The 22,652-nt window shown below is 41.0% G+C and overlaps 1 protein-coding gene across 13 annotated transcripts in view; it reads left to right on the plus strand.

Annotated features, from left to right (window-relative positions):
* dnm1a (dynamin 1a) overlaps window positions 1-22,652 on the plus strand; it is a 141,804-nt gene that overhangs the window by 49,059 nt on the left and 70,093 nt on the right. For 8 of the 13 annotated variants that reach the window (XR_005129521.1, XR_001859144.2, XR_001859143.2 and 5 more), the window contains exons 6-16: window positions 747-907; window positions 1,509-1,651; window positions 3,067-3,202; window positions 6,680-6,747; window positions 11,868-12,006; window positions 17,905-17,991; window positions 18,901-18,971; window positions 19,453-19,504; window positions 19,772-19,777; window positions 20,438-20,449; window positions 22,424-22,537. Coding sequence is in view for 9 of the 13 variants with exons in the window: in XM_017724305.2 (XP_017579794.1) it covers window positions 747-907; window positions 1,509-1,651; window positions 3,067-3,202; window positions 6,680-6,747; window positions 11,868-12,006; window positions 17,905-17,991; window positions 18,901-18,971; window positions 19,453-19,504; window positions 19,772-19,777; window positions 20,438-20,449; window positions 22,424-22,537 (989 nt within the window). In the remaining 4 variants the exon portion in view is untranslated. Of the gene's footprint in view, window positions 1-746; window positions 908-1,508; window positions 1,652-3,066; window positions 3,203-6,679; window positions 6,748-9,130; window positions 9,270-11,867; window positions 12,007-17,904; window positions 17,992-18,900; window positions 18,972-19,452; window positions 19,505-19,771; window positions 19,778-20,437; window positions 20,450-22,423; window positions 22,538-22,652 lie in introns of all 13 variants that reach the window. The other 5 variants (XM_037533736.1, XM_037533738.1, XM_037533735.1 and 2 more) reach the window with 3 other exon arrangements.

The raw sequence follows: 22,652 nt of genomic DNA on the forward strand, positions 1-22,652 counted from the left end.
AAACCGCATGCATATTTAATAAGCTTGCTGGCTTCAGGGGCTGTTGGCAGGACAAAAATACTTGAGAGAAGTTAACCAGAATAGGAAATGTGTGTTTTGTGCTCCAGCAGTGGTCTTCTATGCACTTTCTTGCTTGCTTTCATTTTCCCATACTTAACACTCTGTGTCCACTTTATTAGAAATGCCTACCTTGTACTTCCACTCACTGGCCACTTTATTAGAAACACCTACTTTGTACTTCCACTCACTGGCCACTTTATTAGAAACACCTACTTTGTACTTCCACTCACTGGCCACTTTATTAGAAACACCCACCTTGTACTTCCACTCACTGGCCACTTTATTAGAAACACCTACTTTGTACTTCCACTCACTGGCCACTTGATTAGAAACACCTACTTTGTACTTCCACTCACTGGCCACTTTATTAGAAACACCTACCTTGGACTTCCACTCACTGGCCACTTTATTAGAAACACCTACTTTGTACTTCCACTCACTGGCCACTTTATTAGAAACACCTACCTTGGACTTCCACTCACTGGCCACTTTATTAGAAACACCTACTTTGTGCTTCCACTCACTGGCCACTTTATTAGAAACACCTACCTTGGACTTCCACTCTCTGGCCACTTTATCTCAATTTATCAATGCAACTGCAAGGAAGTGGTTTCCAATAAAGTGTCCAGTGGGTCGTCATTTACAGTGAATATGTGTGTATGTTATTCTGTTTAATGTTCCTCCAGGCTATATCGGTGTGGTGAATCGCAGTCAGAAAGACATTGATGGGAAGAAGGACATTAACGCTGCGATGGCGGCAGAGAGGAAATTTTTCCTGTCACATCCAGCCTACAGACACCTTGCAGACCGCATGGGAACTCCTTACCTGCAGAAAGCGCTCAACCAGGTGAAGATAAATGATCTTTTGTTGTGGCATATTTGCATGAAAAGCTGTTATAGAGGCTCTCAGAGTTTAAAGTCGTAGGAAATACATTAATGTAAAACATTAAACTTGTTTAGATGACATAAAAATGTAACGTCATATTACACATCCAGCAAAGCTTAAATGAAAAAAGAGAAATATAATAAAACACAGCCTAAAAACTGCAGAATCACCGGAGCAGAATAAAACACAACAGCGTGATTTGAGGTGGGGAGAAATGTGTGGAACAGGCTCTACATATACAGATTGTGTTGTAGACTCTCTACTTTTTCCAGCTTTTGTATGTCAGTGTCTTGAAGAAGGTTCTCATTCACCTTAGTGCTGGATGTAGCGAACGCTAGAGCGGCCAGGTAAAGAAATGAACTGACCACAGGCAGACAGATGAACTAGCTCGGTAGCTCAGTTATGCTTGGTAGGTTAGCTTTTGCTTGGTTGTTAGCTTTCATGGTCAGTTTGTTCAGAGGCTTTAGTGGAATGCAGCTCTTTAAGGGTGCATATACAGAATCCTAGATATTTATTATATGCAGTATTTTGTCTATAACTAGCTCTCACATCTTTCCCATAGCAACTGACCAATCACATCCGTGACACGCTGCCAGGGCTGCGCAGTAAGCTCCAGAGCCAGCTGCTGTCCATTGAGAAAGAGGTGGACGAGTACAAGAACTTCCGCCCGGACGACCCGTCTCGCAAGACCAAGGCCCTACTGCAGTCAGTAACACACTGCTACACCTGTACACGCGAATACATGCTCATACACAAGTCACACCACCCCTCAAAATGTGCTTCTAGAACCATATAAAACACATTCTCCATCAATCTGAATAACCCTTTCATGATGCAAAGAGCCCTTTAGTCATGCACAGGGTTCTTTGAGTCTTCATGGTTCTCTATATAACAATTTTCTTTACTAAAGAACCCTTGGAGAACCATCTTTTTTAAGTGGGTACAGTATGTTAGAGGATTATCTGTCCCCATTTCAGTTTCTGACCACAGGGCCGCTATTGCCCATGTTTTATTTACATGGCCTTCTCTTCTCAGCACAGCAGCGACACTAGCTGCAAGGTTCAGAGTTGTCCACCACTCAAAAATATCCCACCCAGAGCAGCTCTGTGGTCAAAAACTGACCATTGATGAAGGGCTGGAGGAAGGCTAACGCAACCTGTATCTACAGATGAGCTACAATCTCTAACTATATGCCAGCAAGGTGGAGTGGCCTGTAAGTGAGTCATTCTATAGAAATGTCCATTTTTATGTCCCTATCGTTTACAGCTATATTACACTGGATAAAACAGGTTAGGGTTACAATTTCTTTATATTTAAAGCAGTAAGTTATTTTAACAGTTTCACCTTCTTGAGCCTCAATTTAGCAATATTGGTTTATAAATGGATCATATTGAATTCCGAGCACCACAGAAGAGCTCGTCCTCGCAGTCGTGTGTGAAGGCTGATGCCATACTTTGAGATAAAAACACACGTTTTTCTGCAAATTTTAACTGTAATAATCCATACGCAACTAAGGAATATATGATTTAAATGACTTAAAGGAAACAAAAGCCAAATAAATATTAGAAAATACATAATAAAAGTTGTGGTCGACAGGAGTCGCGTCACTGGTGTGACTGTGTAACCAAAAAAATCTCTTATTTTGAAATAAAAGTCACGCCAATGACGTCACTCGTCTTCCTTTTACCTGTTTTCTGAGGATCTATGAAGAAAAGCTTGTGGTGAGTCCACTGTGTCTCTCAGTTCTCAGCTCATGATCTCATCCGAAGCTTCTAGCTGAAGTCACTGGTGTGACCGACTTTATTCTGAGATCACTGTGAAACAATAGAACACAAATGGATTAATGATTACCTTTATTATGTGTAACACCAATGGGGCTTGGTAAGACCAGTGACTCCTGTGGACAGATCAAAAAGTGGACGTTTCTGTAGAACGAAGTGTATATAGTAGATATGCAAGCTGTTCTTTTCTCTGCCCTAATTGTTTTTCCTCTGTCATGAAAGCACACACCCAAGCTTCGGTTGTATACACTGTAAACAGACAACCTCAAAGCAATGACTCACATCCACACAAAAGCCTGGCCTCAGTTTTTATCGCTGATGTGTTGCACATGTCTGCAGGATGGTGCAGCAGTTCTCTGTGGATTTTGAGAAGCGCATCGAAGGATCCGGTGACCAGATTGACACTTATGAGCTCTCAGGGGGTGCCAGGATCAATCGCATCTTCCACGAGCGCTTCCCTTTCGAACTGGTCAAGGTGTGTAAAGGTTACACACACGAGCAAACATGCTATTCGTATTTGACCAACACATGTACACACACACACACACACACACACACATATATGTGTTTATAAAATGATGAGTCAGAGATGAAGTGAATAACGTTGATTAGCTCGTAACACCAGTGCATGTCAAGGTCAAAGTCCAGTCTGCTCCAAATCCAGATAAAGGGAATGCATCACAACACGCTAAGTATGGCATTGGTTGATGCCCTGTATTTAAAATGAAGGGGTCACTTAAACGTAAGCATAGTTTGGCTTTTTAATATAAAACGTTGTTCAGAAGGGGCTCAATTGTATTAAGTGCACGTGTCTTAGAAACTTTACTTTGGAGTGAGCAAACGTTATACTGGCAGTGTGGGTCCGATTTCTGCCAGAAAATAAAAGTGAAGTTGTTTACATTGCCGCAGCTATGCCCCTGTCTCTGAAACATTCACACGGTCTTGATCAGGCAGATTTTTAGCTTTTCATTACATTTGAATTAAGGGGTTTTCAAAGTCTTACTAGTGGTTAACGATAAAGCTACACGTCTTTACACTGATGTATTTTAATATTTGCAATCAAGTAGACTGTAATGGTAGGGAGCATTAAGGCGAACGCATGTGCTGAGAAAAGCCAGATTTATCCAGGGCAAATCCAAAATCAGGGTTGGGACAGTCCAGGGTCAGAGAGCCAACACGGAGAGAAGGAGGGACAGGCATAATGAAATATAAACACAGACTAGAAACACCACGGAGGCTGGAAAGTCAAACACCATACAACACAAACAACACATATACTTCAAACAAATCAAACAAATCAAAAGACTTAAATACAAGAGGGCTGACAAGGGATAATAGGACACAGGTGGAAAACACAGGTGGGAACAATTAAGGGCGGAGACAAGAAACAAGGGGGCAGAACTGGGAGGAAACCAAACAAAGAAGCATATGGACATGTAAACAGATGCACATGGAAGACTGGGAGGGGCCAATCGTGACATAGACATCCCATTTAAAAGAAGAGAGCGCAGTACATTCTCACGCCTCCACACAATGGTTTAATGAAAAAGACAGATTTAGTGTAATTATGTGAAGATGTTCATCACAACCAAAACTGCTGAGCACGCAGAAACAACCCAGTCATCAGATTTATTAGTTCGCACCACAAAATTGTAAACTGAGTTAAATGCTGAAAACTGAGTTAAATGCCATTTTTATGTAGACAGGAGGCCAAAACGCAGAGAAAAACTACATTTTCAAAGATATCCGGATGCATGTGGACGAGGCCTCGGTCCAAACTATTTTTATTGTTGTCATAACAGTACAGTTTCCCCAACCGCTGGATCTGCCTGAAGATCAAAAACCGCACAAATCTCAGAACTGTCTTAGGGCTGTTAGGCCTCAGTCTTGCTATGATTGCTATATTCCATCACTCCTAGGCTCTGTTTCCGTCTGTATGTGTGGAGGAGCGTTGTGGGTCTCTCTGCTATCACTTAGCAGCTTCGGAATGAGTCACGGCCCAAACTCGCGCCTCCCTCGGGCCGTGACTGCAGGCTTTATGAGTAAAACATTCGCCTTCCCGCTTTCTGAGAAAAGAAAAGCTACAGACACACACACACGCACAATAAAACACTCTGTCTGGGGCGTCTCAACAGGAAGTGCTGCTCGAGAGTGAGGAGCAGCCAGCTGCTTGGAATCGTTCTGTCCTGCATTCTAGCTGTTCGTGAAGCCAGAGCCGGTTATTAGCACTGAAATCCACAGCATCGTGTATCAGTTCAGATCAGTATGTTTGAGATCAGTATGTTTTACTGTGTTTTGCTGATGTAAAGAGGCAGATATTTCAGAAGCTAATTGCTGGAACTGAGATGAGTCAGACGTCCTTTAGTGCTTGGAGATCAAAGTGACACGAATGGTAATAAGACAGCGGTTTTGCCCTCCCCTTGAGTGACTGATATTTTCTGTAACAGGGGAAATGAGTATTCACTGTGACAAAAATGCAGCAGAACCACCTTCTGGGGAATATCCTTAAATCTTAGCCAAGTAGTCTTAGGCTTATCATGTGGAGAGTCAAGGGAAAAGCACTAAAGCATAACAAATTCAGAAATGCTCCTCAGCGCAGGCACTAAAGGGGGCAGACTATCGTACAGTGGGGCCAGATGTGATCTCGGTTTGAGAAAGTCTGGGGGCAATCTCCAGCACCATCTTAAGAGCAGTTCATTACTTTAATAGCTCAAGGGAAGGGTGTTAGGTGGGGAATCGAGTGAACTTAAGTCCTGACTACATCAGCGGAATTTACCCAGAAGTCATTGTGTTTTGATGTGGTGAGTCGCAATTAGCAAGAGGTGTGTTAAAAAAAGGGAACTTGAACTTTCATCCATGATCGAAACCACTCCTCGGTCGCAGAGGGTGCTGGAGCCAATTCCAGCATTCATTGGGCAGTAGGCAGGAAACACCCTGGACAGGTCTGTCACAGAGCAGAAACACCCAGATATTCACAAGTAGGGGCAATTTAGTAACTCCAGTTGACCTGACTCCATGTCTTTGGACTGTGAGAAGAAACCCACACTGAGAACATGCAAACTCCACACAGATAGGACCCTGGTTACCCGGGCGGGGAATCAAACCCAGGCCCTGCTCACTGTGAGGCGACACCTTTGCCTCCTTTGTTAGCTGCTCCTCATTTTCTCCCACTGCAGCCATGCTAGCACTCTTTAACTCCTAAACAACATGAATCACATCACTCAGAGTCCTCTTTTTTGTCTTATTGTGCAGCTTTTAGAAATTCAAATACTCAAGAAGGTGTTGATTCAGTTGGTTTGTATAATGTAGTGGGTAACACTGGGGTTCAATCCCCTCCAGGGCAAGCACCCTGGACTATACCAATAAGAGTCCTTGGGCAAGACTCCTAACACCATCTTCACCGACCTGTGTCAATTGATCAAATTGTAAGTTGTTCTGCATAAGAGTGTCTGCCAATTGCTATAAATACAACACTGTGTTACAAGGGTCAGTGACCGCCCCTTCGTTTACTCCTTTTCCAATTTCCTGGCCAACCCAGATTACAGACAATGACCGCGTTAAATTGTTGGGGATTACATGGATTGTGAGATGCTGAAAATGCAACGAACCTCTAAGACTGAACTTTGAAGGTGTTAAAATATCCCTGCAGATTTCTTTAAGAAACTGAAAACGAGTAAGTGGACACACAATTTGTGATATTATATTTTTTGTTGAGTCATATGTGTTGTCCTCTGCTGACCCCTTAAATGGCTAGGGCTCGCAAGTGGGCCCGAAGTTTTATTACACACTTCTAGAACCAAAGAATAGCTCTGCCAGTTTACATGTAAGTCCCTGTAGTTACAGAATAATAAGCCTTAGCATGTAATAAGCCTGGGATTTTAAGGGGTCGAATATATGGTTTCTGCTTGTTTGAATGAATGATTTATGCTTTATGCTCTCTGTGTCTCTGTAGATGGAGTTTGACGAGAAGGAGCTACGCAAGGAGATCAGCTACGCCATCAAGAACATTCACGGCATCAGGCACGTCTGTCCTCTGTCTCCTCTTCTCTTTGTTTCTGTCTGTGTTCCGCCTGTCTGTCCCATACAAACTCAATTTAATTAGAAAAGCACATCTAATCACAGGGGCACCTTCAGCCTCCCTGCTCCCGAAGGGCGATTTACACTAATAGATACACAGGTGGAGCAGCTTGCGATTAGATTTGTTTTGTTATTGATTAGGTAACTGGGCTCACTGTAGCCTGGAGTTGCTGTGTGTGGTTTCTTCCTGTGTTTTGTAACCGGCTGTACGTTGTTGCTCATACATGGTACAGTTAACGATATTCACTAGGGCCTGACTGATATATCTGTTAGCTTGTAATAATGGCATCTCCCAAATTTATCGGTATAGAAAATCCTGCCAACGATTTTCCAATAATTTCCAATAATTTCCAATAATGAGACTTGTTTTGAATTGTGACACACAAATTCAACTTTTTCTGAAAAAGTGGTGGTTTAGAAAGTATGCTAGACTTTTAGGAGAAGAAATACATTGTTTTTGCTGTACTTTCAATAAGAAGGACTGAGCCAACCCTAAACCAGCCAAACTTATGGTTTCACTTCTAGTTAATTTTCACCTACTTGAGACCAGAAACGTCATAATAACCTTGATTTACAAGTTGTCTTTTTGGCCATTAGACGCTCTGAAGTGTCTAATTAGCTATCTTGCTTGCTGGCTGTGAGCCGGTATTTGATGTTATTGAATATTATGATAATTAAATTGCCCTCATTTATCTATTCCCTTTGTAGTCATTCTAGACGAAAGTTAGTTCGAAATATATGCAGTATATTTCAAAATTGCACTTTATAGTCTATACAAACAGAACATCACCAATTCATCAACTAAACACAGAGAATTTCCACCCCACATGAAATCTGGCCAAGAATGAAGGAATAATGAAACAAAACCTCCACCACTACATTAAAAAAGGTAACATTTGAGAAGTTATCAGTATTTGACAGGTCACAATTGAAAGTGAACATCATTTCAGATAAACACTGCTTAAAACTAATGGGGTCTGTTTCATTTTTAACTGTATTAAATGGTAAAAAAGCTAAAAGTTATTAGCTTTTTAGCTTGTTAGTATTGATCACAACATTTTCAAATCTGTTGGGCCCTAAGAATAATATACTCATTCAACAGAAGGTCTTTTTTCCATTTGTTCATGTTCCTCAAATTATGACATTTGATTACAAATTTCCTTAATGTTACTGTTAGCATAGTCGTTATAAATGAACAGTTACTTTTTTCATTTTTTTTTTTTGCGTCATGATTTTGAGAGTTCCCTCTATCTTTATAAATGTTTATGGTCAAATTCCAACCTTTATCCACTTCAATTTTATGACTAAACTTTCTTTTGCTATCTCGTCATAGCCACATTTTCTGGATTGAACTTTATCCGTTTGTAATATACTGTACTGGGCAAAAATAAGACGCCACCCTTTCATTTCTTTTGTAATTTCCAGGCAAAACAGCCATAAAATAATTCATTTTTAACACATATTTAACAAATAAATTACACAGAAGCCTCAACAACCAAATATAACATCACATGTTTCAGTATTTATGATGTCCACTCTTTATTTAGTACAACTTCCATTCTTTTCCAGTGACTTGCTTCCAGCTTTATAAAGAAATCTGGGCGACACTTTTTGTGAAGGTCACGTTTGTAAGCATCTATAAACACATTTATAATATGTTACAGTGCATTCATATGGCAATATTGTAAACATGGTTCTAAATATTTATAAATATGTATTACACTGAATTACACTTTATAGCCATGTTTATTATATGTTATGAATTGCTAATATAATGCATTATAAATAGTGCTAATAACATGTTGTACTGTCAGTATTGGATATGCAGTGTTAAGTCAGTGCCAGGCTAACGGTGGGGAATTTTATAAATATTTATAACCACGTTTATGATGTCTTATAAATGCATTATAATATGTTATAAATGTGTTTATAGATGCTTACAAAGGTGACATTCATAGAAAGTGTTACTGAGATCTGCAGGGATATTTTTCATGCCTCCAAAGTTCAGTCTTAGAAGTTGGTTGCACTTTGTGCTTCTCACAATCCAGACAATCCCAAACACATTCAGTGATGTTGAGGTCTGGACTCTGGGATGGTTCTGGTGGCTGTTTTGTCAAGGTTTTCTATGACCAGTGTTTTTTTTTAGTTTATTTTGATCTTAGCCAGTTCTTGCCTGTTTTTTTAACTGTGTGGGTCAGTTGAGCGTTCTTTTCGATTAACGTTCTTCTTTCTGCCCGACCTCTCCTCTTCTTCCTCATTTTTCTCCATCCCCGCCCTCTTTTTTGTCCTTTCCTTTGGGCCTGTCTGTCGCTTCTCTGATGGGCAGAACTGGGCTCTTCACGCCGGACATGGCCTTTGAGACCATTGTGAAAAGGCAGATCTTCAAGATTAAAGAGCCGTGCCAGAAATGTGTGGACATGGTCATTTCTGAGCTAGTCAATACCGTTAGGCAGTGTACCAAGAAGGTAAAAGCCCTGGTGGAGGGTGATGATATGTCTTGGATACCTCCCCCCAAAAACTACCCACAAACCCTTTGCCCTCCCTTGACCAGCCCCTGGACTTAACAGGAGCTTGTGGGAATGGGTGGTCTGTGTGAACAGGTTTCTGTACATGCTAGCAGCTTCGGACAGAGAAGAAACCGGAGAGAATGGCCACGGCATGGCCACGAGTAGCTTGCAGTGCTGAAGAGACATCTCTGGACGCTGACGTCCCACTGCTAGGTGGACGTGAGACATTAACATAGCTTTTGCATTTGTATTTAGCTACTACATAACTTTACTCGTGGCATTTAAGCCTCAAGATTTAAATGCATAATATACACTTAGCATTAAGACTTCAGGGTCCAGACTCCAGCTTGATGGACTGCAGTGATGCACTTTTACGCCAGTCAGTAGAAACATGCTCCAATTCCTCAAGCCTACTTTACTTTTACTACAATACTACAAATGAATAGCAATAATAATATAATAACTCATACATTGTGAAAGAAATATTTCGGCAACACAGAGCTCGTGAGCTGCATGCGGATCTTTTATTGCCCTGTTGCGGCTCCACAGCTGAATTAGATTAGTAAATAATAATAAAATAATCCCCCTGTACAGTTAAAATAAAGCTCTGCTGAACGTTCAACACAGTTTAACAGTAAATGGTCTTGAACTCTGGAGTTAATGTAGAACTGCTGATTCACCCTTTAACCCTGAAGATCAGCACGCAGACTGATGGTCACCATAGCAACACAGACAACAATCTGGCCTAGCTAGTAGCTAACGAAAAGGCAAAGAGAGAGATTTAAGACGAACATTGATAATTTGGAGACGAATGGATTTACTTGCATATATAAACACTCCAGCTGGTTTCCTGATACATTTAATCTGTAAACACTAAAAAGCTTCTCATTCGCCAGCTTCTTGTTCTAATTTTCCCGTTCCACCTTAAATGGTGCAGCTGTTACATTCTGACACCTCAGTCACCATTTAAGGTGGAACGGGAAAATTAGAACAAGAAGCTGGCGAATGAGAAGCGACTTCAGCCTCGTAAAAAGTCGAACATTGTGAAACATTTTACAAGAAATTGTTCTACTTTTGCGGAAAAGTTTCCTGCCTGAGATGTGAGAAAAGCAGCTATACCTAAGCTGAAGCTTAAAGCAGAGCAAAGTAAGTCTGTGTTTTTGTTTATATTATATTTTTGAACTGTACTACTTCATCAGTACTTGTTGCAATTATGCATTTTGACCGTTCGACTTGAGATTTGATCACCACTTTTCGAGTACAATGCATTCTGCTATTATTATATTATTAATGGTTAATTTTATTACAAATTTTATTACAGCTTTATTCTCGATGTCATCCAAATCTCAGCTGGAATCACTTACAGCTCTGTGTCATTATGCACAAATTTTTAAAATTTCATACAGGCTTCTAGCATCATATCAGGTCGTTTTATACAGTTACGCTTGTATACAAAAGTTTTGGCACCCTGGTCAAAAGTTTTGCTGGTTTTCTAAGTGAAAATAAGTGAACACATCCTCTACAGAGATCACACTCCTGCACCTATCAGTGCACAGTTACTGTTTATTTGCCCGATTTGTCAAATGAAACATAAACGTGGTCTGTGCAAAAGTTATAGCACATGTTATATTTTGTGTTGAATTTTGTTCTACGCATATGGTGCAAATAAATAGACATTTAGTGCACTAAAATGTGCAGACAAATGCCATATGTGAGTGTGTTACCAGTCTTCACTTCAAAAAAACGTGTAGTTTCAGATTGTTTTTTATTATTACTTTATCTGCAAATGTTTTATATTACTGAAAAAACTGAATGGTAGTTCAAAGTTTCTTCATCACGATTATGTAAAGTGCAATGATTAGAATTACAAAAATGCAGAAAAAATGCAAATATAGATGAATATCAAAGGACTGAAATCCGGAGCTTGGTTTGGGGTGGTCAGCAGGAGGGTGGGGGGTCAGACAGAGTGGAATGTGATGGAGTTGCTGACTGGCCTGAGAGTGTAAAGCTGCAGTCTGGCTAAAGGGTTCCTGGCTTTAAGCTGTTGGCCGATGAACAGGCAGCCTGAGGTCCGCCCCCCCACCCTTCTCTCTCTCTCTCTCTCTCTCTCTCTCTCTCTCTCTTTGGGGAGGATCTCAGGCCTCTGCTGAATGGCTTAAGGAGAAACTAGAGGTTCTGACTTGCCTTTTCTTTTCCTCTGTGTCTTTATCTGTGCCTCCATTCCTGAACCTACTCTCTTTCTTCTTCATCACTCCTTCTCTATTCGTTCTTCTGTTCCTTTTTCATGTGAATCTCTTGCAAGTCTTTCTTTCTCTCTCTCTCTCTCTTTCTGTTCTCTCCCTCCTTTGTCTCTGTCTCTTTCTCTTTCTTTGTCTCTCTCTGTCCTCCCTTCTCTCTCTCTCTCTCTCTCTCTCTCTCTCCCTCCCTTTATCTCGCTTTCTTTGTCTATTTTTCCCTCTCTCTCTGTCTTTCCTTTTCTACCTCTCCCTTTTTGCTCTCTCTCTCTCTCTCTCTCTCTCTCTCTCTCTCTCCCGTGCCCCCCGTCTTCCTCTGCAGGACGGGCCTGTTTACCCCTGACCTGGCCTTCGAGGCCATAGTGAAAAAGCAGATCCAAAAGCTGAAGTCTCCCACGCTGAAGTGTATAGATATGGTAGTGAGTGAACTGACCTCCACCATACGAAAGTGTAGCGAAAAGGTAATGCGGAAACCAAGCTTCGTCCGTCTGCGTCCGTCTTAGGTGTACGGATAGACCGATAGCTGGACTTAGGACTGAGAAAGAATAAAAACCCAAAGTTCTTTGTCTCCTTGTAAAAATAAACAGCTAATTAAAGTATGATTAAAGTATTGATGATTGGAGTATTCCTTGGATTAACTAGATAGCAGTAAACATGCTTTATTGCATATTAACTTAATTTCAGGACAACATTACATTTTATTTACATACAGCGCCTTCTCTGAGAGCCTGATGCTCCTTACACACATCTGTAAATACCTACAAAGTGAGGACCAATGTGGACGTCCATCATAAAGCAGCTTCTGATGCAGAGAAATCAAACTATCCAACAACAATAGGCCTTAAAAGATAAGTGTTATGCAGAGGTTAGAAAAACTACAAGTTATGTGCTGCTGGGATGTAATCAGGGAGCTGGTCTCAGCTCAGCAATCAACTTGAGTGCAGTTAAACTTACTTCAGTTATATCTAAGTGAAGTTTAAGGAAACTGCCAGATTAGCATATACAACCCCAATTCCAATGAAGTTTGGACGTTGTGTAAAACATAAATATAAACAGAAAACGATGATTTGCAAATCCTTTTCAACCTATATTCAACTGAATACACTACAAAAACGAGATATTTAATGTTCAAACGGAAAAACTTTATTGTTTTTTGCAAATATTCTCTCATTTTGAATTTGATGCCTGCAACACATTCCAAAGAAGTTGGGACAGGGGCGTGTTTACCACTGTGTTACACCACCTTTCCATTTAACAACACTCAATAAGCGTTTGGGAACTGAGGACACTGATTGTTGAAGCTTTGTAGGTGGAATTCTCTCGCATTCTTGCTTGATGTACAGCTTCAGCTGCTCAGCAGTCCGGGGACTGTGTTGTCGTATTTTGAGCTTCATAATGCGCCACACATTTTCAATGGGAGACGGTCTGGACTGCAGGCAGGCCAGTCTAGTACCCGCACTCTTTTACTACGAAGCCACGCTGTTGTAACACGTGCAGAATGTGGCTTGGCATCGTCTTGCTGAAATAAGCAGGACGTTCCTGAAAAAGACGCTGCTTGGATGGCAGCAGATGTTGCTCCAAAAGCTCCATGTACCTTTCAGCATTAATGGGGCCTTCACAGATGTGCAGGTTACCCCTGCCATGGGCACTAACACCCCCCCACACCATCAGAGATGCTGGCTTTTGAACTTTGTGCTGAAAACAATCCGGACAGTCCTTTTCCTCTTTGGCCCGGGGGACACGACGTCCATGATTTCCAAAAACAATCTGAAATGTGGACGCGTCAGACCACAGGACACTTTTCCACTTTGCGTCAGTCCATCTCAGATGAGCTCGGGCCCAGAGAAGCCGGCGGCGTTTCTGGGTGGTGTTGATATATGACTTTCGCTTTGCATGGCAGAGTTTTAACTTGCACTTGTAGATGGAGCGACGAACTGAGTTCACTGACAGTGGTTTTCTGAAGTGTTCCTGAGCCCATGTGGGAATATCCGTTACAGAATGATGACGGTTTTTAATGCAGTGCTGCCTGAGGGTTTAAAGGTCACGGGCATTCAATGTCGGTTTTCTGCCTTGCCGCTTACTTGCAGAGATTTCTCCAGATCCTCTGAATCTTTTGATGATATTATGGACTGTAGATGATGAAATCCCTAAATTCCTTGCAGTTGCACGTTGAGAAACGTTGTTCTTAAACTTTTGGACTATTTGCTCACGCAGTTGTTCACAAAGTGGTGACCCTCGCCTCGTCCTTGCTTGTGAACGACTGAGCCTTTCAGGGATGCTCCCTTTATACCCAATCATGACGCTCACCTGTTTCCAATTAACCTGTTCACCTGTGGAATGTTCCAAACAGGTGTTTTTTTTGAGCATTCCTCAACTTTCCCAGTCTTTTGTTGCCCCTGTCCCAACGTCTTTGGAATGTGTTGCAGGCATCAAATTCAAAATGAGTGAAAAAAACGATAAAGTTTATCCGTTTGAACATTAAATATCTTGTCTTTGTAGTGTATTCAACTGAATATAGGCTGAAAAGGATTTGCAAATCACCGTATTCTGTTTTTATTTATGCTTTACACAATGTCCCAAGTTCATTGGAATTGGGTTTTTGATGCTAAATAAAAGTGGCCCAAGTACAGAGCCCTGAGGAACACCATAGGTAACAGTGTTTGGGAAAAGCAAAGTGCTGTTTCCTCACTGTAAAGATATATTTGAAGCTTTGCAAAAAATCACTGTGTCACTGTTTCCACACTTTAAACTTCTAGTGTAGACATTTATGTGTGACAGCAAAGGAAAAAAATGCATTATTGGGACATCTTGGAAGAAAGAATGGAACTTTCTTTTTCCAGCCCTTTTAGCTCAATATTCTTTCATTCCCATGTATTCCTCTTCTGAGTCTCTACTTTTTGAGCTCTAGAGGTATCTGCTTAGTATACTTGCTGTGCTGTCTGCTAGTTCTCCTAAAGGGGAACTCCACCAATTTTTTAAAAGTCCTGCATAATTAAATCATAAACATTTGAACACAGTTGTTCAGAGTGGTTTAATATGAAATGGTGCATTGTAGAAATATGTACTGATTCAGATTTGTTACAGGCATCAGAAGCTTTTTGAAATGGTGACTAACACACTGTGACATTGTTTTAAAGTTTTGGTGTAAAATTAATTTTTTTAAAAATACTTTTGGTATTTAGGTGCACTATGTAAGATGGTTTGGTTCAAAGTGAAAATTGAGGTCAGAAGTCAAAGAGGTCAAAAGAGGTCACCCTAAAGGTGGGCGACAGCGCCAATCATGAGTTGTTAAAGAATCATGTGTCTCGAGAAATGGATTTTGTTCATAAAATATATGTGAATGAAGCTTCCAAACACCATTGTGGTGTGACTTTTTTCACAGTCCTTATAACTTCACTACACGCTAGATTTCAGCAGGCCTTCTTGCAGGAATATATACGTTTTCGTCCAGCAACAATCGGTCTATCCTTACCGCTTATACAGTTTATATTAGTGTTTCCATCCCAGTTTATTTCATTTGTATTATTTGTCATAATATACTAAACATTGTTTTCATTCTTTTCAAAATAACGGCCATTTAGACAGTGACAGCTGCTAAATCGTTGCAATTTGCCGTGTTAACACGCATGCTCATTGGCGTAGTCCATTGTTTTTTTTGTTTTTTTCAGAGAATTCAGTTCTATTTGTATCTCTTTGTCTCTTTTCTTTGAGAGATTTATTTATTTATTCCTGTTTTTTCCATGTCTTTAGTTTCCGTGCTATTCCCACGTCTGGTTATTATTATGCTTCTATTGGATTCCTCTAAAATAACTGCCGTTTGTAGGTCAGAAGGTCTTGTTGCACCCATTGGTTAACACACATTAAAGAACATCTGTCTCTAGCCCTCTTTTCTTCACCCCTGTCAATTGTAAAAACCTTTCATGTTTGACCTTGAACAGTTTGCCCTCTTGTGGATTTTGACAGAAACATGTCACATCCTTTCATGCAGGCGCAACAAAAAAGCGCAACATGTTTTTACTCCCTTCAGTTTTTATGTATTTCCAGTAAAAATGGACATAAAGTGTGAGTTTTCCATTTTTCAGCACTGGATAAAGCACAAAGCATTTATTTAACAGATTAATTAACACAGAAAATCAGCTAAATATATTGAATGTTACTGTATTTACTGTGTCCACCCTTTGCCTTTTTTACAGCTTCCATTTTTTCAGGACACTCGCTTGCAGTTTCTTTAAGAAATCTGCAGCGATGTTATTCAACTTTTCCAAAGTTCGGTTCTAAAAGTTGGTTACACTTTCGGCTTTTCATGATCCAAATAATCCCCAACACACCAAATAATGTTAGGTAGGCTCAGTCTATTGTCCTGCGAACACCAGCAGCTTCTTTGTTTGATGTGCAATTTTTCTTAAGCCCTACTTGTAGTTACTGTGTAGTTACATGTGAACAACATATGCAGCAAGAATGTAACTACTAATGATTTAGTCACTGTTATAGATGGATTACAGTGGTACAGGTAATGTAATTATATAAGTGTATCAACTTCGGTTTTGCCTCATGTCATTACACAAGTGTATCTTAATACTGTTCTTGCAGGTGGTTGCTAGGAATCCCAATTTCTTCTTTATTTTGTAGCAATTTTTTAACTCCTGTTTGTTCAAAACGTGATCCTTAAGTCAGATCCCCGAGTCTGATCCCCGAGTTTAATCACTGGTGATGCCACAGCCATCCATAAGTCTGGCTGCCCATTTCAATTCCAATTTTTACATGTTCTCACGCACTTGGCCTCGAATTCCTGGTACCATCGTAAAGTAGCATTGTGTTAGAATAGTTTTTTTGCTCTTTGGGGTCCCCTGACAGTTGTGGAGTGTACTTCACTTTTAGACCACTGTCGTAAATACACATCTCCCTTTGAGCTCCCTTCATGGACTGCTTTACCGTGCGTTTGTTGATGAGCTGAAGGATACAGCACTTGCTTATGCAAGTGGAGATATCTAATAAATTGTAAGTTTGACTGAAAAAAAAAATACATCTAAATCTGTACCTCTATACGTGAGCATTATAAGGGCGGCAGTCATGGGCTGGAGGTTAGGGTGACCGGTTAGGGTGACCGGAAGGTCACAGATTCGATTCCCTGAGCTGAGAGTACTTGACTGAAGTGCCCTTGAGCAAGGCACCTAACCCCCAACTGCTCCCCGGGCGCTGCAGATAGGGCGGCCCACCGCTCCGGGCAAGTGTGCTCACTGCCCCCTAGTGTGTGTGTTCACCAGTGTGCACGTGGTGTTTCACTTCACGAATGGATTAAGTGAAATTTCCCCGTTGTGGGACCAATAAGGGTCAGATAATCTGTATCTTGCTGCATACGGTTCAAACTCATAATAGTCATAATAGACTTTGTAGGAAGCCATAAGAGGATGTGACTGTGGTCAGAATCCACATGAGGCCACTTTGATTGCCTCTCGTCCTCTGACGTCCTCTGACGTCCTCTCCTCCCTCTCTTCCTCTCTTTCTTTTTTTGATCTGATGTCTATACCTTTGCTTTAGCGCATGCGTTGGTGTGCCTGGTGTGACTGCAGCCTGCAAATCCAGACTTTTCCTTCCTTCCTTTGCCCTTCACACTCTTGATTTGTGCGTATGGAATGACCCTAGCGGCTCCCCTGCACCTGACTGCAATAGAGTTTGTGCTGTTTTGAATGTGCTAAATTTTGGGCCGCGTGTTGCAATGCATCATTTATTCAAACAACTGCAACACCGAGGATCTGATCAGTGTTCCTGTTGATTTAAAAGCTTCCAAGCCATGACAACACACCTGATTGAACTCATTAGCTAATTAGAGAAGACCTTCATGAGCAAGAAAACATGGGGGTCTCAGGACTGGGATTAACAACCTCTGGATGAAACGGCTTCAAAATCTCCTTTTGTAACTGACCAAACGACAGCATGTTAATTAAATAAAGGGCCTCGGTGGACATTATTCGATGACACTCGTGAATATTATGCATTGTAACCCAGTGCTACTTGTCCTTTTTTGTTCTTACCCCTGTTACTCCTTCATGTGATGCCTGACTTCTGTGTGCTGTTCATGACTGTGTATTCTGATCATCGTGTCTAATCGTAGGGAATATTTATAGTTTCAGTTTTTTTTTTGTTAAGCAGTAATTTCTCGTTTAACCTCCTTTTAACTGTGCATCATGCTAATTGCATGCACTTGTAGTATTACTGTTCAAATCTGATATACACTTTTGCGTTCTGAGTGCTCAGCACTTTGTGTTTATTATGAGAGGGAGATAATAAACTGTACTAGACTGTAGAATATTAGGCCCAGTGTATAATACATTTGTCCTGCATTTTGTACGTGTCCATAGCTGGCCCAGTACCCCATGCTGCGAGAGGAGATGGAGCGAATCGTCACGCAGCATATCCGCGACCGTGAGAGCCGCACCAAGGACCAGGTGAGGCATGGAGTGAATGGTTCCTTTAAAGGAGACGTGTATGGCGACAATTGGATTGGGCTGCAAAGTCCATGAGGTCCAAAGAGAAAACTTCAGTAAAGGAGGCTAAAGTAAAACCACATCGATGCTCGAGTCTGATTCCCGATCTTAATCAGTGGTGATGCCACAGCCATCCGTAAGTCTAGCTGCTCATTTCAGTTCCAATTTTGACATATCCTCGTCTATTTGGCCTCGTCATTTCCCCTTGGGGGAATCCCCGGCACCATCTTAAAGCAACATTGTGCACGAATTGTTGTTTCTCTTGGGGTTTTCCTACAGTTTTACGCCTCTGTCGTAAACAAAGTCGCACCCAGCAATGCCATAGCCACCCATAAGTGTGAAGAATGTCTAGCAGGATTGTGTGAAAGAGTTCTGGCTGGTGGGGAAGTTGAGTATAAAAAATAGTCCATTTTATTTATAAACTGAGATGCAGAACTGACATCTTTTGACTCAACTAAGAAGTTTGAGTTGTGTGAACTGTGGAGTCCTCAAGTTGAGTCAACTCAAGAAAAGCCATTAAATCAGTTACTATACCATTTTCAGTTGAGCTGATCTCTCATTTTTAACAGTGTGCTGGGCTTTAGGTTAGGTTTTAAGGTTAGGTGTGTGATGATCTAGGCTTGCAGTTCAACCAGTGCTAATTGGTACAGTATTAGCTTCCATTACTTGTTACTAGGCTTGCAGCTCCAGTGCAAAACCAAAGAAGCAAACACCGAACGTGTCTTGCTTGTCCAATTATGGGGTGAGGTGAAAAAAAAAATTGCAATATAGCTTAAACATCTACACTACGTATTATTAACAATCAACAATATTGGATCAAAGAATGTGAAAATGACATGTTTAAAGTGTTTTATCCTCTGTGGTCCAAAGGTGATGCTGCTTATTGACATTGAACTGGCCTACATGAACACCAACCATGAAGACTTTATTGGATTTGCCAAGTAAGTCTTCTTTTTAACGTTTTAACCTTTGCCCTCATAATGCCACTGTAGAAATCGGTATATTTGGCATAGTTATGTCAGTGTTATGTTCAAGGGTTCAAGTAAAGTAGTGTGATAATTATCAATAGGCTCTGTTGAATAGGCTTGTCATAAACACATCCAAACGTGTCGCTGCTGTCGGAAGAAAACCATGTAGCTCCATTTTTTACGTTTTTCAGTTTTTGACCAAATCTGAAAGTGCCCGTTGTCCTTTGCATTGTCTGTAAATTTCATGATGAATGGACCAAAAGAAGCGGCCCAGAATGACTTCGGAAAAATTCTGGTTCCATTGACTTCCATTAAAAGTAAAGTAGGTTTCTTCCTTCTCCTGTAAAGTTACCATTTAGGAGATACGAGGTTTTCTTCCGACAACGGCGAAGCCAAAAGGGCTGCTTTAACCCCGGCTGTGTGCTTAAATGGCTTAAATCTGCTTTTCCTGCAGTGCCCAGCAGAGAAGCAGCCAGATGAGCAAGAAGAAAGCAGCTGGCAACCAGGTAATGTTTTCATTCCTGTCACAGCGCCATCTTTGGGAATGGGCTAGAATTGCAAATAAAATATTTTTTGAATTTGTAGTACATAAACTTGAATGTTGGGTTAATGTGTAACTGAATATGACCTCATATGTTGCCTTGCCTGCAGTATTTTGTTAAGACTAGAGTTTCTGCCCCTCTATTATCGACATCTGCTGCATATTGTCTTCTCTTCTTTTTATTCGTATGTCATTCCATGCTGGTTCTTCTTGCCCTTATCAACTGGTCCAGGGCCAGGTTTGTGGTCATGTTCATACCAGTTGATATGAAGGCCTCTGTAGCGAAAACTGATCCTAGATCAGTTATTAAAGACCAAAGAGGCCTTTCTGTTAGCATTTCACCTTCCTAACAGCTATTGGCCAGAAATGTTGTAGCTGTAGCTTATAATTACCCTGTTTGTCCTCAGTTGTATTTCAGGATGGGCTGCGAGTGCTAGTGCACTAGAGTAGACGTACCAGTAGCGTATTATGTAATTGTGGAGCTATTCCTGGGAGACGAGTGGATGTGACGACATTCCTGAGGCTAGCGTGACTCACAGTGGCCATGTTTTCATGCAGGTGGTCAAGAGGGCAGAGCAGACAAGTCAATTATGTAGACGTTTAAGGAAGCCATATGACCTTTTTTTGGTTTTTGCCTTAACAACAAGCCATAATCATGTTGCTTAACATGGATTTGAGGCTTTTTTCCCGTTGTTGGTGCTGAAAAACCTCGAGGCAGAATAGCCTTTTGCTCTCCCCTGATCTGTAATATCTGTTTCAGAAACCGTCATTACATGTAAATCATAGTTAATAGTGTTTTTGGTCTCATTTGTGTGTTAGTATTTGTGTAATGGTTTCTCTTTTCCTTTTTCTGTTTATTTTTTATTTGTTTTTGTTCCCTCTGGCTCCGCGGCCACAGGACGAGATCATGGTGAGTACGTCTTCTTATGTACTGACGAGGAGTGCAGCCGTTCTTCGGTTTAAATCGTGAACATATGATCCACATTTGGAAGTGCGAACAGTCAGGACACTCCCAGAGACACACACACACAGTGTCACAAACACCGAGTGTGTTTACACGCACTTAATAATCCGATCATCATCGGATTTCTAGTTATGCGATTATTCAAACTGTCATATAAACACCACACGGGGCAGGAGGTTAGGGAGCCAGCCCTGTGACCAGAAGGTTGCTGGTTGATAGTAGAGCGGCACCTAACCCTCAACTGCTCCCCGTGGATAGGGCTGCCCACCGCTCCGAGCATGTGTGCTCAGTGCCCCCTAGTGTGTGGGTTCACAAGTGTGCGTGGGTGTTTCACTGCACGCATGGGTTAAATGAAGAGGTCTAATTCCTCTGGGTGCAAAACACAGTTGGCTAAAGCTTCTGAGTTCTATTCATACCCCAATCTAGAAATCCAATAGAGCTGGACTTTAATTCAGTAATCAATGTGATTCACTCTGATTTCTTCCGGATTTCTCGGATTTCAACCACTTTCTCGAGCAAATGAAATATTGAGCTATTCTTCATCTTCAAGGTGACGTTTGTTCATATTTTCAGCTAAAGTTGCGTGATGTGTTTTAAAAAAGCCACAGCATGAAGTTTGAGTTTTACATCACGTTTACGTCACGTCGTCTTCTGTGAGTTTATTGGCTGGTTGCAAAGCAGAAATCCGATTCCGGTCTGACTCATGTAGCCCCGGAGTTTCCCCATTATCTGATTACTCAAGAGCGTATAAAAGCATTTGATCAGATTACTGACAAGATTATTAAGTGCATGCAAACGCACTCGCTGTGCTTGGTTATAGGGCTCTTAGTTGCATATTGCAGCCTTCTGGGTCCCACTTCATATTAAGTGTCTCTAATAACTGTGTAGTTACATATGAATAACATATGCAATAACAATGTAACTATCAATGATTTAGGCACTGTTACAGATGGATTACAGCAGTACACCCTGTGTAATTACACATGTGTATCACCTTCAGTTTTGCCTTATGTATGTTATTATCCTTGTGTAATTACATGAGAAAGAATAGGATGCTAATTACACAATTGCATCTTGATAGTTGTAACAGCCTATTCACTCTTATGTAATTACATAAGGGTAATAACATGAATGTAATTACATTGGTAATCAGACTGGAACAGCGATTTTTCCAGCAATAAAAGGAAGTGTATAATAACTGACATTAAGACATTATTACACTGGATCTGCCAGCTTTCCGAACATTTAGCCAGCATTTATGTTGCCAGTGCAGTGACACTGTAACCAGTTTCAGCTTTAAATCAGTCTGTAATGTGACTGTACATTATAACACAGTACCTACATAGTAATTACACATGAACTGTCCACTTATTATAAAGCATAACTTTAACACTAAACTACAGGAAAGTTCCTGTGTAGAAGAGAAACTTGTGTAATTACATGAGGCAAAACTGAAGGTGGCACGCATGTGTAATTTCATAGGCTGTACTGCTGTAATCCACCCGTAACATTGCCTAAATCACCAGTAGTTACGGTGTTGTGGCATATGTTATTCATGTGTAACTACACAGGTATTAGAGACACCTAATATAAAGTGGGACCGTCTTCTGTAATATCAATATTAAATGAGCCAGTATAATAGTAACGACAAAGAAACAGCGTTGTGCTTTTTGTGGAGACCTGATGTCCTCAGGATGATGAAATCTTGAACACTATAACATCATGGGGGCATTTGACTTTTTTCCCACAAGCAAAAAAGCTTCTGTCAATGTTTTTATTAGAAGAAACGAGCTTTTGCTTTCGAGGAGTAAGACAGCAACATCGCAGCAGTTGCATGCATTCGATCAGCGTGTGAACCAGCCCCAAACCAGCAAACCGCCTGGTTACTTTTGATAATTCCTCTTTATTTTGTTTCCTCAGGTCATCAGGAAGGGCTGGCTGACCATCAACAACATTGGCATCATGAAGGGAGGAGCTAAGGAGTACTGGTTTGTGCTGACGGCCGAATCGCTGTCCTGGTACAAAGATGATGAGGTGAGCGCTTTTCGAGCTGTCTAGCAGGGAACTGAGTGGCCGGGATGCTGAGTAGTGTCAACAGGCCATTAGTAATTCAGCAAAGCAGTACTGGAGCTGGATACATAACACATCC

This window comes from Pygocentrus nattereri, chromosome 23 (assembly GCF_015220715.1).
Source record: "Pygocentrus nattereri isolate fPygNat1 chromosome 23, fPygNat1.pri, whole genome shotgun sequence".
In the NCBI taxonomy this organism is placed as follows: Eukaryota; Metazoa; Chordata; class Actinopteri; order Characiformes; family Serrasalmidae; genus Pygocentrus; species Pygocentrus nattereri.